Source organism: Oncorhynchus keta, chromosome 1 (genome assembly GCF_023373465.1).
Source record: "Oncorhynchus keta strain PuntledgeMale-10-30-2019 chromosome 1, Oket_V2, whole genome shotgun sequence".
Classification (NCBI taxonomy): Eukaryota; Metazoa; Chordata; class Actinopteri; order Salmoniformes; family Salmonidae; genus Oncorhynchus; species Oncorhynchus keta.
In genome coordinates, this window is record NC_068421.1 from 49213042 (window position 1) to 49229764 (window position 16723).

At 45.4% G+C, this 16723-nt stretch overlaps 1 protein-coding gene across 7 annotated transcripts in view; it reads right to left on the reverse strand.

The window, feature by feature from the left end:
• LOC118386859 (ubiquitin carboxyl-terminal hydrolase 13) overlaps positions 1-16723 on the reverse strand; it is a 67148-nt gene that overhangs the window by 36333 nt on the left and 14092 nt on the right. For all 7 annotated transcript variants that reach the window (XM_035774848.2, XM_035774856.2, XM_035774838.2 and 4 more), the window contains 3 exons: positions 13339-13464; positions 11155-11215; positions 8607-8728 (listed from right to left, as the gene is read on the reverse strand). In XM_035774848.2, the coding sequence (XP_035630741.1) occupies positions 8607-8728; positions 11155-11215; positions 13339-13437 (282 nt within the window). In that variant the 5' untranslated portion in view covers positions 13438-13464. The remainder of the gene's footprint in view (positions 1-8606; positions 8729-11154; positions 11216-13338; positions 13465-16723) is intronic.

The window sequence follows — 16723 nt, forward strand, 5'->3', positions numbered from 1 at the left end:
TAATAACTTGTTACATTTTCTGTTGGCTATTACATTATCAGATGTGTAAAGATGTTTATTAATCATGTTATTTCATTATTCGTTGAAGTTATGACATCAAAATCCATATTATAATGTAGATAGACATTGAACAGACTGAATTGTTATTACAGTACCAATACTACTATCTAAGCTACTGTTAGGAAGTCTTGCCCATTATACTATATACATGATTAACACAACACAGGTTAAATAATATACATACCAGGTTTGGGGTCAATTTATTTTCCAGTTAGTTCAGTCAAGTAAAACCAATTCAAAATGATCCAAATTGAAAAGCATTGAAGAAAATTGGAATTTCAGTGTACCTCCTGAACTGACTGGAATTGAACCCAAACCTGGATTGCACCAATGGAATCACTTCTGCAATTGTACCACTGTAATAACCACTGCTATACACACTTTTTCTATTCATATACTGTCTTTACACACTATTACTGCATATACAGTGCCTTGCGAAAGTATTCGGCCCCCTTGAACTTTGCGACCTTTTGCCACATTTCAGGCTTCAAACAAAGATATAAAACTGTATTTTTTTTGTGAAGAATCAACAACAAGTGGGACACAATCATGAAGTTGAACGACATTTATTGGATATTTCAAACTTTTTTAACAAATCAAAAACTGAAAAATTGGGTGTGCAAAATTATTCAGCCCCTTTACTTTCAGTGCAGCAAACTCTCTCCAGAAGTTCAGTGAGGATCTCTGCATGATCCAATGTTGACCTAAATGACTAATGATGATAAATACAATCCACCTGTGTGTAATCAAGTCTCTGTATAAATGCACCTGCACTGTGATAGTCTCAGAGGTCCGTTAAAAGCGCAGAGAGCATCATGAAGAACAAGGAACACACCAGGCAGGTCCGAGATACTGTTGTGAAGAAGTTTAAAGCCGGATTTGGATACAAAAACATTTCCAGAGTGTCACGAATATTACCGAAGGTGACTCCCCTTCTTGTTCGGGTGGCGCTCGGCGGTCGTCGTCGCCGGTCTACTAGCTATCGCCGATCCGTTCTGTGTTCGTTTAGTTTTGTCTAATTGGTAGCACCTGTTTCTAGTTTGGTTGTTAGGGTAGGGTATATATAGTCTGTTTAGCCCGCTTCTGTTTCGTGCGGGCTTGTTCGTCTGTTATGTTGGTTGAGTGCATTTTGTTGCATTTTGGGTTTCACGCTGTCCGTTTATATTTCTGTTCATTTGTGTTTTCACTTTGTACATGTTGTGTTTCCGGGACATTAAAGCGTGTTGTTTTGCCCACATCTTTGCTCTCTGCGCCTGACTCCACACCTCTTCACTCATTACTGTGACAGAAGCCCGCACCCCGATATGGAGTCAGCAGGAGCAGCGACCACTCCTCTTCCCACTATGGAGGAGAGAGTCCAACATCACACATCCATCCTCCAGCGCCTAGGATCAGCGATGGATCAAATGATGGAGAGGATGGATCGTTGGGAGAGGAATGGTTTCCCTACTACCCCACCGACCCTCCCACCAGCAACTCTACCATCTGCCCCATCTGGATCCGGTTCCAGCGCTCTGCACATGACGCCTCCGAGGAATTACGATGGAACAGCGACAGGGTGCCAGGGATTCCTGCTGCAATTAGACCTCTACCTGTCCACCGTTCGACCGGCCCCCTCAGAGGAGGAGAGAGTAGGGGTCCTCATCACCTGCCTGTCTGGTAGAGCCCTGGAGTGGGCTAATGCGGTCTGGAACGGGCCCGACTCGGTGAGAGACAACTACCCAGAGTTCATCCGCCGTTTCAGGGCCGTGTTCGATCACCCTCCAGAGGGTCGTGCGGCAGGTGAGAGATTGTTCTATCTGAGACAGGGGGACGAGGAGCGCGCAGGACTTGCGCTGGAGTTCCGGACCTTGGCTGCGGGAGCAGGGTGGAACGACAGGGCCCTGATAGACCATTACAGGTGTAGCCTGAGAGAGGACGTCCGTAGGGAGCTGTCCTGTCGGGATACTACACTTGGCCTGGATGGACTGATAGACCTGTCGATCCGGTTGGACCATCTGCTAGCGGCTCGTGGACGTTCTGAAAGGGTCTTGTCAGTTCTACCTCCTGATCCTCCTGCCCCTATTACGATGGAGTTAGGAGGTACCGCATCAAGGGAGATCGGAGGAGGAAGCTCCTCCTGTACCAGTTGTGGCCGGAGAGGGCACACGTCTGGTCGGTGCTGGAGGAATTCATCTGGGAATCATGAGGGCAGGCAGAATACTCATCGGTCACCCCAGGTGAGTAAGCACCACACTCTCCCAGAGTTTCCTGTTGGTCACATGTTTCTATTAATTTGTTTCCTAAATTATTCTCCTTCTCTCCAGCATAAGGCACTGGTAGATTCAGGCGCAGCTGGAAACTTTATAGATCGCGGACTCGCTCAGAGGTTGAGGATTCCGTTAGTAAAAGTAAACCCCCCTTTTCCCGTGCACTCTTTAGACAGTCGACCATTAGGGTCAGGGCTGGTGAAGAAAGCCACAATTTCGTTGGAGATGATTACGCAGGGGAATCACAAGGAGCGAATTAGTTTGTTCCTTATCGATTCACCTGCGTTTCCAGTTGTTCTGGGGATTCCCTGGCTGGCTATTCATAATCCTACGATTTCATGGAAACAGGGAACTCTACAGGGGTGGTCTGATGAGTGTTCAGGCAGGTGGAGTGTAGTGGTGTGTAGGGGTTTCCATCGGTGCTACAACGGTGGAGAGTCCAGACCAGGTTTCCACCGTGCGCATTCCAGCTGAGTATGATGATTTGGCTATCATTTTCAGTAAAAAGAAAGCGACCCAATTACCACCCCATAGGCAGGGGGATTGCGTGATAAATCTCCAGGTTAACGCTGCACTTCCCAGGAGTCATGTGTATCCTTCGTCTCAGGAGGAGAAGGTGGCTATGGAAAATTATATCACCGAGGCTCTGGGACAGAGGTACATTCGGCCCTCCATGTCACCTGTCTCTTCGAGTTTCTTTTTTGTGAAGAAAAAAGATGGTGGTTTGCGTCCGTGTATTGATTATAGAGGTCTAAATTCCATCACAGTGGGTTTTAGTTACCCACTACCTCTCATTGCTACGGTAGTGGAATCATTTCACGGAGCGCAGTTCTTCACTAAACTGGATCTCAGGAGTGCTTATAATTTGGTGCGTATTCGGAAGGGAGATGAGTGGAAAACTGCATTTAGCACTACGTCGGGCCATTATGAGTATCGCGTCATGCCATACGGTTTAAAGAATGCTCCAGCTATATTTCAATCCTTCGTGGATGAAATACTCAGAGACCTGCACGGACAGGGTGTAGTGGTTTATATTGACGATATTTTGATCTACTCCGCTACACGCTCTGCGCATGTATCTCTTGTGCGTAAAGTTCTTAGACGACTGCTGGAGCATGACCTGTATGTGAAGGCGGAGAAATGTGAGTTTTTTAAACAATCAGTTTCCTTCTTGGGTTATCGTATTTCCAGCTCCGGGTTGGTAATGGAGGGTGACCACGTTAAGGCCGTGCGTAATTGGCCGACTCCGACCACGGTAAAGGAGGTGCAGCGGTTCTTGGGATTTGCCAATTACTACCGGAGGTTTATCCGGGGTTTTGGTCAGGTAGCTGCCCCTATTACCTCACTGCTGAAGGGGGGACCGGTGCGTTTACAGTGGTCAGCAGAGGCGAACGGAGCTTTTCATAAGTTGAAGGCGATGTTTACTAAGGCGCCGGTGTTGGCACATCCGGACCCTTCTTTGGCGTTTATAGTAGAGGTGGACGCATCCGAGGCTGGGGTTGGAGCGGTGCTCTCACAGCGTTCGGGTGTGCCACCGAAGCTCCGCCCCTGTGCCTTTTTTTCTAAGAAACTCGGGCCAGCGGAGCGGAATTATGATGTGGGGATAGGGAGTTGTTGGCTATGGTTAAGGCCCTGAAGGTGTGGAGACACTGGCTTGAGGGGGCTAAGCACCCTTTCCTTATCTGGACTGACCATCGTAACCTGGAGTATATCCGATCAGCTAGGAGACTGAATCCTCGTCAGGCAAGGTGGGCCATGTTTTTCACCAGATTTCGTTTCACTGTCTCATATAGACCAGGTTCCCTCAACACTAAGGCTGACGCGCTGTCAAGACTCTATGACACTGAGGACAGGTCCATCGATCCAACTCCCATCATTCCGGCAGCTAAGCTGGTGGCACCGGTAGTATGGGATGTGGACGCGGACATCGAGCGGGCACTAAGGGGGGAACCTACGCCTCCACAGTGTCCGGAGGGTCGTAGGTACGTGCCGCTGGCTGTTCGTGATCAATTGATTCGATGGGCTCATTGTCTACCCTCGTCGGGTCACCCAGGTGTTTATAGGACAGTGAGAGGTCTTGAGAGGAAGTACTGGTGGCCCACTTTGAGGAGGGATGTGCGATTCTATGTTTCCTCCTGTTCGGTGTGCGCCCAGAGTAAGGCTCCTAGACACCTGCCAAGAGGTAAATTACAACCTCTTCCCGTTCCACAACGGCCGTGGACCCATCTTTCGGTGGATTTTCTTACTGACCTCCCCCCCTCTCAGGGTAACACTACTATCCTGGTCGTTGTGGATCGGTTCTCTAAGTCCTGCCGTCTTATCCCATTGCCCGGTCTCCCTACGGCCCTACAGACTGCGGAAGCTCTTTTCACCCATGTCTTCCGGCACTACGGGGTGCCCGAGGATATAGTTTCTGATCGGGGCCCCCAATTTATCTCCCGTGTTTGGAGAGCATTTATGGAACGTCTGGGGGTCTCGGTCAGCCTTACCTCAGGGTATCACCCGGAGAGTAATGGTCAGGTGGAGAGAGTTAACCAGGAGGTGGGTAGGTTTCTGCGGTCGTATTGCCAGGACCGGCCAGGCGAGTGGGCGAGATATATTCCCTGGGCAGAAATAGCCCAGAATTCACTAAGCCACTCTTCTACCAACATGTCACCATTTGAGTGCGTGTTGGGGTACCAGCCAGTCCTGGCACCGTGGCATCAGAGCCAGACTGAGGCTCCTGCGGTGGAGGAGTGGGTACAGCGCTCTAAGGAGACCTGGAGGGCAGTCCAGGAGTCATTACGCCAAGCGAGTATAAGGCAGAAGAAGAGCGCTGACCGTCACCGCAGTGAGGCCCCCGTGTTTGCACCTGGGGACAGGGTCTGGCTCTCGACCCGAAATCTGCCTCTCCGCTTGCCCTGCCGGAAGCTGAGTCCGCAGTGTATAGGGCCATTTAAAAGTCCTGAGGAGAATAAATGAGGTTTGTTATCGATTATTACTTCCTTCGTATTATCGTATTAACCCCTCATTTCATGTGTCTCTTCTCAGGCCGGTGGTAGCTGGTCCCATGCAGGAAAATGAGGTACCGGAGGTTCCTCCACCCCTCTGGACATCGAGGGGTCCCCGGCGTACAAGATACGAGCTATTCTGGACTCGAGACGCCGGGTGAGAGGCTTGCAGTACCTCGTCGACTGGGAGGGGTACGGTCCGGAGGAGAGGTGCTGGGTTCCGGCGAGGGATATTCTAGACCCATCCATGTTGAGTGAATTCCATCGCCTCCGTCCGGATCGCCCAGCGCCTCGGCCTCCGGGTCGTCCCCGAGGCCGACGTCGGCGCGCTGCGGGAGCTGCGCGTCAGGAGGGGGTACTGTCACGAATATTACCGAAGGTGACTCCCTTCTTGTTCGGGTGGCGCTCGGCGGTCGTCGTCGCCGGTCTACTAGCTATCGCCGATCCGTTCTGTGTTCGTTTAGTTTTGTCTAATTGGTAGCACCTGTTTCTAGTTTGGTTGTTAGGATAGGGTATATATAGTCTGTTTAGCCTGCTTCTGTTTCGTGCGGGCTTGTTCGTCTGTTATGTTGGTTGAGTGCATTTTGTTGCATTTTGGGTTTCACGCTGTCCGTTTATATTTCTGTTCATTTGTGTTTTCACTTTGTACATGTTGTGTTTCCGGGACATTAAAGCGTGTTGTTTTGCCCACATCTTTGCTCTCTGCGCCTGACTCCACACCTCTTCACTCATTACTGTGACACCGAGCTTTAAACATCCCAAGGAGCACTGTGCAAGCGATAATATTGAAATGGAAAGAGTATCAGACCACTGCAAATCTACCAAGACCTGGCCGTCCCTCTAAACTTTCAGTTCATACAAGGAGAAGACTGATCAGAGATGCAGCCAAAAGACCCATGATCACTCTGGATGAACTGCAGAGATCTACAGCTGAGGTGGGAGACTCTGTCCATAGGACAACAATCAGTCGTATATTGCACAAATCTGGCCTTTATGGAAGAGTGGCAAGAAGAAAGCCATTTCTTAAAGATATCCATAAAAAGTGTTTGCCACAAGCCAACTGGGAGACACACCAAACATGTGTAATGTGGAAGAAGGTGCTCTGGTCAGATGAAACCAAAATTAAACTTTTTGGCAACAATGCAAAACGTTATGTTTTGCGTAAAAGCAACACAGCTCATCACCCTGAACACACCATCCCCACTGTCAAACATGGTGGTGGCAGCATCATGGTTTGGGCCTGCTTTTCTTCAGCAGGGACAGGGAAGATGGTTCAAATTGATGGGAAGATGGATGGAGCCAAATACAGGACCATTCTGGAAGAAAACCTGATGGAGTCTGCAAAAGACCTGAGACTGGGACGGAGATTTGTCTTCCAACAAGACAATGATCCAAAACATAACGCAAAATCTACAATGGAATGGTTCAAAAATAAACATATCCAGGTGTTAGAATGGCCAAGTCAAAGTCCAGACCTGAATCCAATCGAGAATCTGTAGAAAGAACTGAAAACTGCTGTTCACAAATGCTCTCCATCCAACCTCACTGAACTCGAGCTGTTCTGCAAGGAGAAATGGGAAAAAATTTCAGTCTCTCGATGTGCAAAACTGATAGAGACATAGCCCAAGCGACTTACAGCTGTAATCGCAGCAAAAGGTGGCGCTACAAAGTATTAACTTAAGGGGGCTGAATAGTTTTGCACGCCCAATTTTTCAGTTTTTGATTTGTTAAAAAAGTTTGAAATATCCAATAAATGTCGTTCCACTTCATGATTGTGAACCACTTGTTGTTGATTCTTCACAAAAAAAATACAGTTTTATATCTTTATGTTTGAAGCCTGAAATGTGGCAAAAGGTCGCAAAGTTCGAGGGGGCCGAATACTTTCGCAAGGCACTGTACACACTGAGTGTACAAAACATGACAGACTGACCAGGTGAAAGCTATGATCCCTTACGGATGCCACTTATTAAATCTACTTCAAAATCATTGTATATGAAAGGGAGGAGACTGGTTAAAGAAGGGTTTTTTTAAAGCCTTGAAACAATTGCGAGTGACATGGATTGTGTAAGTGAGGTTTTCAGAGGGTGAATCGGCAAGACAGAAGATTGAAGTGCCTTTGAACATGGTATAGTAGTAGGTGGCAGGTACACCGGTTTGTGTCAAGAACTGCAATGTTGCTGGGTTTTTCCACGCTCAACAGTGTCCCGTGTGTCTCAAGAATGGTCCACCACCCAAAGGACATCCAACCAACTAGACAACTGTGGGAAGCATTGTCCACATGGGCCAGCATCCCTGTGGAACGCTTTCGACAACTTGTAGTTTCCATGCCCCGACAAATTGAGGCAGTTCTGAGGGGAAAAGGGGTGGGGGGGGTGCAACAATATTAGGAATGTTTGATATACTCAGCGTAAATTAATATAGATTATATGTATATTTATATTGCGGTCTCTGACATTTATTACATTTGGATTTTATGAGTATGAGTATAATAACAACTGATATAACTTGTCATAAGTTATAATATGGTCATAACACTGTTATGACACATTTTGACCTATTGTGACATATTTTATGGCAGGTTATGACCCCTACATGAGTGTAAAAACCCACAAAACTGAAAACATTATATTAGACCATAGTCTGTGTCAACAGTATGTTTTTGTCATATACTTTAAATTATTTCTTATTATTGACCATATTAAATTATCATTGTAATTGCGCACACATTGATGTCAGATATGCGCGCCTACCCCAATGCTCTGTTGTTGATGACTAGGGTGAATGCAAGAGCAGGACAAGACACCCTCTTTTTGACTGATGACTGATAATGCTTCGACAGTGTCATAAAGTGTATTTTCTTAGTCCGAGTAAAGTGACACAGGATGCTCATAATGCTTCATGACAGGGTCATAAAGTGTATTTTCTTAGTCCGAGTAAAGTGACACAGGATGGTCATAATGCTTCATGACAGGGTCATGAAGTTATTAAAAGGAAGGAAAAAAAACATGACTAAAGAGTTGATTATAACAACGGATTTAAGAAAATAAACTTTCAACTGAAAAAAAACTAAGTTGAATAAATGTGAGTCGACACTTATGTAAGTGTCATAACCAGTACATGCACACAGTGGCTTTCACAACCATAAGACCCTGTGGGGAAGAAGATAACACAGCATGCAAAGAAAAGAAAATCACAGGATACCAATGGCATGGGAAAACATGACATGCAAGGCAAAGGACGGTGCGTGAACCACCGTTTCCCTTCAGAATGCATGGCACACAGAGGGCACGGGCACACACTCACTGACCAGTGCAGGCAACTCCTCAATATTTGGCAAGGGGATCTCGAAGTGGTCTGGAAATATGACGAGCTTGGCCTCGTCTTCACAATCGTACTCATCTCCGTTAAAATCGCGGTTTAGTTCTAAATCTGCAAGAGAGGAAGCAGACATTGACATTCAGTTACCATAAAACAGTGAGTGGTGCCTTTCACAAAGCAAGTGTCTTGGCTAGATAGGATAAAAGTGACATGATAGGATCAAATAAACATGATATGAATAAATAAATATGAATATGGTAGGGGTTTCAGGGGATTAACAAATGACATCATATCAGAAATGCCTTAGAGTGTAACTGACATGTGGGTTATCCAATACAAAAATGGGGTGTGTACTTGCATTTCTTGAACATTTGAGCTTCCATGTTAGCTGGATTAATAAGATATACATCTAGTAAGTGATGCTAACCCAGACTAGGGTTTAGGGTTAGATGTCACAGCTGCAGAGCTGTGGAGTTCAACTGACAATAGTATGAAGCAAAGTCCTCATTCACAATATCATGTCAAGAATGTCATAGAATACTCAGGGGTGAAAGTAAGCGGGTACGCCGTACCGGTAAAATGTGAGCCTGTCACAATATTTAAAACAAACATGGCAAGACATCTGCAGGCTATTATACCATCATTGTGGCTCCAAAAGCTAGTGCTGTTCGACGTGAACACAAAACATTTGCCAAGGCAGAGATGACTGGCCGAGACGCCCACGGACAGATCAATCGATGTATAATACAATCGCTGAATGTCCTTACGCGTTTTGGTGTTTGAATAGACGTCCCTTTCCGTTCATCAAATGGCGGGTACAAAGTGCACCGTTTTAGAATCGGTTATTATTTTGGAGTGGACAAACGTGGTGCACAGCACCTTATTTTTTAAGTGATTTATTTGACAATCAGACGAAGACATGCCTGGTTGTGGCCATCCCACAAAAGGTAATACATTTTTACAGTTAAATGACGTCTTCATTATTAGGCCCATAAAAAAAAAATATGTCACACATAGGAGGTCCCCGACCTTGTGGGGAGCAAAAAGGTTCTGTCTGATACATCCCAAATACTGTATATATGAGGTTTTGATTGGCCAGTTATGGGCTGATGAGTATTCTCGGATTAAAGTAGATTTAATTGAATTAAACCTACTTTCATCCGGGATAAATCTGCTTTTACCCGAGAATATTCATCAGCGCATAATTGGCCAATCAAAACCTCACATGTACAGTATTTGGGACGTCTCAGACAGAACCTTTTGTGTCAAATAAATCATTATCTCCCGAAATTTCCGAAACTGTAAAATAATGGATGAATTGTTCAGTCATGTAAGTAGTCAGGTTAAGGTTACTGCATACATAGACCCTAGTCTACCTTTCAACCCCACTCCTCTAGTAACAAGATGATGACTTGGCTGGGAGGGCTGATGGTCGACTGATTAGATCATCAGACTGGTATGGAAATGCCAAAGCACAATTTTGTTTCAGGGAGGGAGAATGCAGTTCACGTCAGGCTAGAGGGACCTTTGGATCCACGAGGCCCCAAAATGGGGTCAGGCCTGCAGAGTGAAAGATGACAATCGAGCATGTCCGATAATGGGAGCGTGACGCTTGGAGCCTAGCGCTTCAGCGTACGTAAACTACAGAGGCGAAGGCGTAAAGTGGCTGGTTATCCGGCTTCAGTGGATAGTGGGAGATAAGGGAATGGAGGGTAAGTGAATGTTGGTGGGGCGGTTAAACAGGGGGGGTCACTAGCAAACGTTGATGTTTAAACGACAGTCAGCTAGGGCAGGAGAAGCCAGCACCACCTGGCCCTCCCTTGCCCACGTCATTGTGGCCAGTGGCATAAGTGTGTCAGCTGGTAGGGTTGACAGGGTGCAGCAGCTGAGGACGGCTGAGCGACATGCAGGGGCAGCCCACTGTAAACTAACCCCCCTGCAGGAGGGGAGGAGGCCAGGTCGGGCATGTGGCACTTTGGATTTAGAACGGTTACTAACTGCATATACAAATAAATGAGCTAAATTTAGAGTTGCGCGGCAGTGAAGGACTGGGGGCCCAGGCCTCGACTTTGGACATGGGAAGATTTCCCTTTAGGCAAAATAGTGTGGGACCAGTGTAGGGCTACTGCCATATAACCAAATGAAAACAATAACAGCATGATACGATAAGATATCCCCGAACAGTTGCACCCAGCCAGTGCGCAAAAACGACTGGAATTACTTGCAGCAGATCAAGACTTTCTTGAGAAGGATGTGATTATTAAAATATTGTTATTATTGTTATAAGATTCAAGAGAATTCCGTCTCAAACTCGTTTTCAATTAAGTACACTGATATTTGAAACGCCACCAGGTTGCGATTAGAAAGGGGAAATGTAGAGTCTTGTCCTACTCTTCAGGAACGACTTGGGTACAAACAGACTACTGAGAGAGAAATGTGACTGTACTGTAAATAAACCATCAGGAGATTGAGTTTAAGGGGAACTCCCCATGATGATAGACAAGTCGTTTTTAGGACATAACAAGTATCAGGCTTACCTAGGAATACTTTTCCGTTTCTTCTTCTGGAGATGGCACCCCCTGCGGCACCTGTAGCTTTCTGTTGGAAACACAAGTCAACAGGTAGAAATTATATTCATGGATCAAAATATAGGTCTTAATATCTCAAAGCAAGCCATGAAACATCCCCATCGTTTTCAAAAAATGATTCATGACAAATAAGAATACCAAAACTGTTTTGGTAAATGTAATGTTGGTTTATCAACACTAATACAACAGTCTAGTGTTGGCTGACAAACTGTAAATCATAACAGTATCAACCATAGAAATCCACATGTGGATAAATCAATCAATATGAAACAAAGTACTTTTTTTTTTATTTTTTACAATCAATAGAGTAGTCAGTAGACTGTCAACATTTCAAGTCGCTAGCTAAGGCTACAAGCCCTTTCATTGTTAACGGACTGGGTCCTTCTGATCCAAATCGGGTTCAGGTGGATGCCCATCATTTGTGCAATAGGGCAGGGAGGCGGCCACATCGAACAGACAGAAAGAATGCTGACGCACTCTGGAACCAACTGGCCACACGGGAAAGCAGCAGACACAGGAGAAGGCGGAATGTGGCCAGCTGTTTCTGGACAGACCCAGGCATGGAAATAGAGTCACTTGCAGGGGGGCTTATCTGGGGTCAATTAGAACCAAGAGGAAAACGGTAGCAGCTAAGGTTGTCGTTTACAACTGAACCTCCAATTTCTCCTACTGATTCTAAATAGAGACCGGCATTCTGACCTAGTTGATCTGTTGCTGTAAGATGGAGGAAAGAACTACATGGCTATATCCATTTGTCAGGAAAACAGAAAAGTGAGTGATATTAAGTGACCATTTAAGTGATAGTAATATATACAGAATATATCAAATCAAATTTTATTGGTCACTTACACATGGGTAGCAGATGTTAATGTGAGTGTAGCAAAATGCTTGTGCTTCTAGTTCCGACCGTGCAGTAAAATCTAACAATTTCACAACAACTACCTTATACACACAAGTGTAAAGGAATGAATAAGAATATGTACATATAAATATATAGACGAGCATTGGCTGTGCGGCATAGGCAAGATGCAGCAGATGGTATAGAGTACAGTACATACGAGATGAGTAATGTAGGGTATGTAAACATTATATAAAGTGCCATTGTTTAAAGTGACACTTTTATTACATCCCATTTCTAATTATTAAAGTGGCTAGAGATTTGAGTCAGTATTTTGGCAGCAGCCACTCAATGTTAGTGATGGCCGTTCAGTCTGATGGCCTTGAGCGGGTTGCTAGCAATAAAATAAGCATTGCGTATTTTTCATTTATTTTGAAGGTTGTATCAGGATGTGATGTAGATCAATATGTTTGAAGTATCACAACAATAACGAATCATAGAGTGCTCCCTCACCCCAACTACATATTTCTAACTTATTACTACCACATAGCATTTCTCAGGAGGCAGTTTAAAATCGATGAGGATTATCAGAGTGACAGTCTCAACGAAAATCAATGGAGGGAAAGAACATGATCAAAAGGGTCAAAAATAAGGAAGAGGGATGGAATACACTTGCATGGAGAACTATGATAGGCTTACATACAATGATTCATCACTGACTAATCTGAAATCGCACCAGCAATGGTAAGGTTATAGTGTGCCTATCCGTGCAATTATTCACGTCAGAAGACGCGCACGAAGCAGACCACTGTATTGGTTGAACCTAACAGATCTGAGGATAAGGGACTTCCAAATGAATATGTACATAAGACCAAAAAAAGTATCCGTTTAAAACAAAATGTCAAGTTTCTAATCTCCAGGGTCACCACGACGTCAACATATGTGAGGGTTTATATGTTTTGTCGTCAAAAAGTGGCACACCAGATGACGTCAGATTTTAACCAACGGTTAGTAAATTACCAGATCATGTCAAAAGTGTCCTCATGTCAAATGATGATGTCATTGAAAACATAGAAACGTGCCATTTTCACATGCGTTGATGTTAGGGCGGTGCTGGAGATGACGAAGTTGCCATTTTTGTAAATGTCTCTTTAAAATCCTCTAGAAAACTTACAAGCCAGCCTCTTATCAGTTCAATAGATTTCATTCAATGTTTTTTTTTGCCGAAACTGAACACAAAACTGCATTGTAAGTGTAGACCAATATATAATTAAGCACATGGTATGACTCCTTACCTCTTTGACATGGCGTTTGAGATGCATGTAAACGCTCTGTCCGGTTTTACGGTAATGTCTCTCCACATGTTCTCTGCCAAAGCCCAGGAATGTGTTCATACACACATACAAACCTCCCTCAGACTCCTGTGGACAAAAACAACATGTGGTGAATAACATGCAAAACGCACACAGTCTAGTGTTGTCAGCCAACAGACTGTTGGCTCAAAGTGGAGGAGAGATTGACCTCATCACTACTTGTTTTTGTAATAAGTGTTGACATGCTGAATGCACAGAGGTGTCTGTTTAAACTAATAGCACACAGCTCGGAGCCCCATGCATACCCCACATGTCATGACACAAAAGGTCTCTTAACAATCCAAGTCAAGAACAGATTATGGGAGGAGCACAGTACTACATAGAGCCATGGCAACATGGAACTCTTCCACATCAGGTAACTGACGCAAGCAGTAGAATCAGATTTTAATAACCATACATATACACCTTATAGAACAGCAGGCACTGTGAAGAGACACACAGTAAGACACGTACTCTACACACGTACACATGGATTTTGTATTGTTGGAATGTGGTAGTTGTGTAGTGGCCTGAGTGTTATGAAATGTAATGTCATTGTCACGTTCGTTGAATGGAGGAGACCAAGGCGCAGCGTGATGTGAATACATTCTTCTATTTATTAACGAAGAAACACTAAACAAACGTGACGCTATATATAAACAAGTGCAGACACAGGCAACTAACCATAGACAATAACCCACGAAATACCCTAGGAATATGGCTGCCTAAATATGGTTCCCAATCAGAGACAATGATAAACAGCTGCCTCTAATTGAGAACCAATCTAGGCAACCATAGATAGACATACATAACACCTAGACTAGTAAACACCCATAGACATACAAAACCCCTAGACAGGAACAAAAACATCACCCATGTCACACCCTGACCTAACCAACATAATAAAGAAAACAAAGAATACTAAGGTCAGGGCGTGACAGTCATGTAATTTTAGAAATAGTATAGAAAGGCCTTATTAATGTTGCTGGAGCCGCCCAGGAAGAGTAGCTGCTGCCTTGGCAGGAACTAATTGGGAGCCATAATAAATACACACCCATTTGAGGTAGCACGTGTCAGGAGCATCTGAAATGCTTTAGATGTACAGTGGGGTCCGACATTATTGACACCCTCGATAAAGATCAGAAAAAAAATGACTGTATAAAATAAATTATTCAAATACTGAGCTAATGTAAATACATTGTATTTTTTTTTTAATAAAATTGCTAATAACCTATTTTGGCTTTGTCATTATGGCTTATTGTGTGTAGATGGATTAAATAAAACATTTAATTTAAAGTAACAAAAAGCTGGAAAATGTCAAGGGGTCTGAATACTATCCAAATGCACTGTATGCTCAAATGTTTTATATTATTTTACAATTAATCAAATCAACCTTTTATTGATCACATACACATGGTTAGCATATGTTATTGCGAGTGTAGCGAAATGCTTGTGCTTCTAGTTCCACAACAACTACCTAATACACACTAATCTAAAAGGGGTGAAATAAGAATATGTACATTTTTACATTTACATTTAAGTCATTTAGCAGACGCTCTTATCCAGAGCGACTTACAAATTGTGCATTCACCTTATGACATCCAGTGGAACAGCCACTTTACAATAGTGCATCTAAATCTTTTAAGGGGGGTGAGAAGGATTACTTTATCCTATCCTAGGTATTCCTTAAAGAGGTGGGGTTTCAGGTGTCTCCGGAAGGTGGTGATTGACTCCGCTGTCCTGGCGTCGTGAGGGAGTGTGTTCCACCATTGGGGAGCCAGAGCAGCGAACAGTTTTGACTGGGCTGAGCGGGAACTGTACTTCCTCAGTGGTAGGGAGGCGAGCAGGCCAGAGGTGGATGAACGCAGTGCCATTGTTTGGGTGTAGGGCCTGATCAGAGCCTGGAGGTACTGAGGTGCCGTTCCCCTCACAGCTCCGTAGGCAAGCACCATGGTCTTGTAGCGGATGCGAGCTTCAACTGGAAGCCAGTGGAGAGAGCGGAGGAGCGGGGTGACGTGAGAGAACTTGGGAAGGTTGAACACCAGACGGGCTGCAGCGTTCTGGATGAGTTGTAGGGTTTAATGGCACAGGCAGGGAGCCCAGCCAACAGCGAGTTGCAGTAATCCAGACGGGAGATGACAAGTGCCTGGATTAGGACCTGCGCCGCTTCCTGTGTGAGGCAGGGTCGTACTCTGCGGATGTTGTAGAGCATGAACCTACAGGAACGGGCCAAGCCTTGATGTTAGTTGAGAACGACAGGGTGTTGTCCAGGATCACGCCAAGGTTCTTAGCGCTCTGGGAGGAGGACACAATGGAGTTGTCAACCGTGATGGCGAGATCATGGAACGGGCAGTCCTTCCCCGGGAGGAAGAGCAGCTCCGTCTTGCCGAGGTTCAACTTGAGGTGGTGATCCGTCATCCACACTGATATTTCTGCCAGACATGCAGAGATGCGATTCGCCACCTGGTCATCAGAAGGGGGAAAGGAGAAGATTAATTGTGTGTTGTCTGCATAGCAATGATAGGAGAGACCATGTGAGGTTATGACAGAGCCAAGTGACTTGGTGTATAGCGAGAATAGGAGAGGGCCTAGAACAGAGCCCTGGGGGACACCAGTGGTGAGAGCGCGTGGTGAGGAGACAGATTCTCGCCACGCCACCTGGTAGGAGCGACCTGTCAGATAGGACGCAATCCAAGCGTGGGCCGCGCCGGAGATGCCCACTCGGAGAGGGTGGAGAGGAGGATCTGATGGTTCACAGTATCGAAGGCAGCCGATAGGTCTAGAAGGATGAGAGCAGAGGAGAGAGAGTTAGCTTTAGCAGTGCGGAGCGCCTCCGTGATACAGAGAAGAGCAGTCTCAGTTGAATGACTAGTCTTGAAACCTGACTGATTTGGATCAAGAAGGTCATTCTGAGAGAGATAGCGGGAGAGCTGGCCAAGGACGGCACGTTCAAGAGTTTTGGAGAGAAAAGAAAGAAGGGATACTGGTCTGTAGTTGTTGACATCGGAGGGATCGAGTGTAGGTTTTCAGAAGGGGTGCAACTCTCGCTCTCTTGAAGACGGAAGGGACGTAGCCAGCGGTCAGGGATGAGTTGATGAGCGAGGTGAGGTAAGGGAGAAGGTCTCCGGAAATGGTCTGGAGAAGAGAGGAGGGGATAGGGTCGAGCGGGCAGGTTGTTGGGCGGCCGGCCGTCACAAGACGCGAGATTTCATCTGGAGAGAGAGGGGAGAAAGAGGTCAGAGCACAGGGTAGGGCAGTGTGAGCAGAACCAGCGGTGTCGTTTGACTTAGCAAACGAGGATCGGATGTCGTCGACCTTCTTTTCAAAA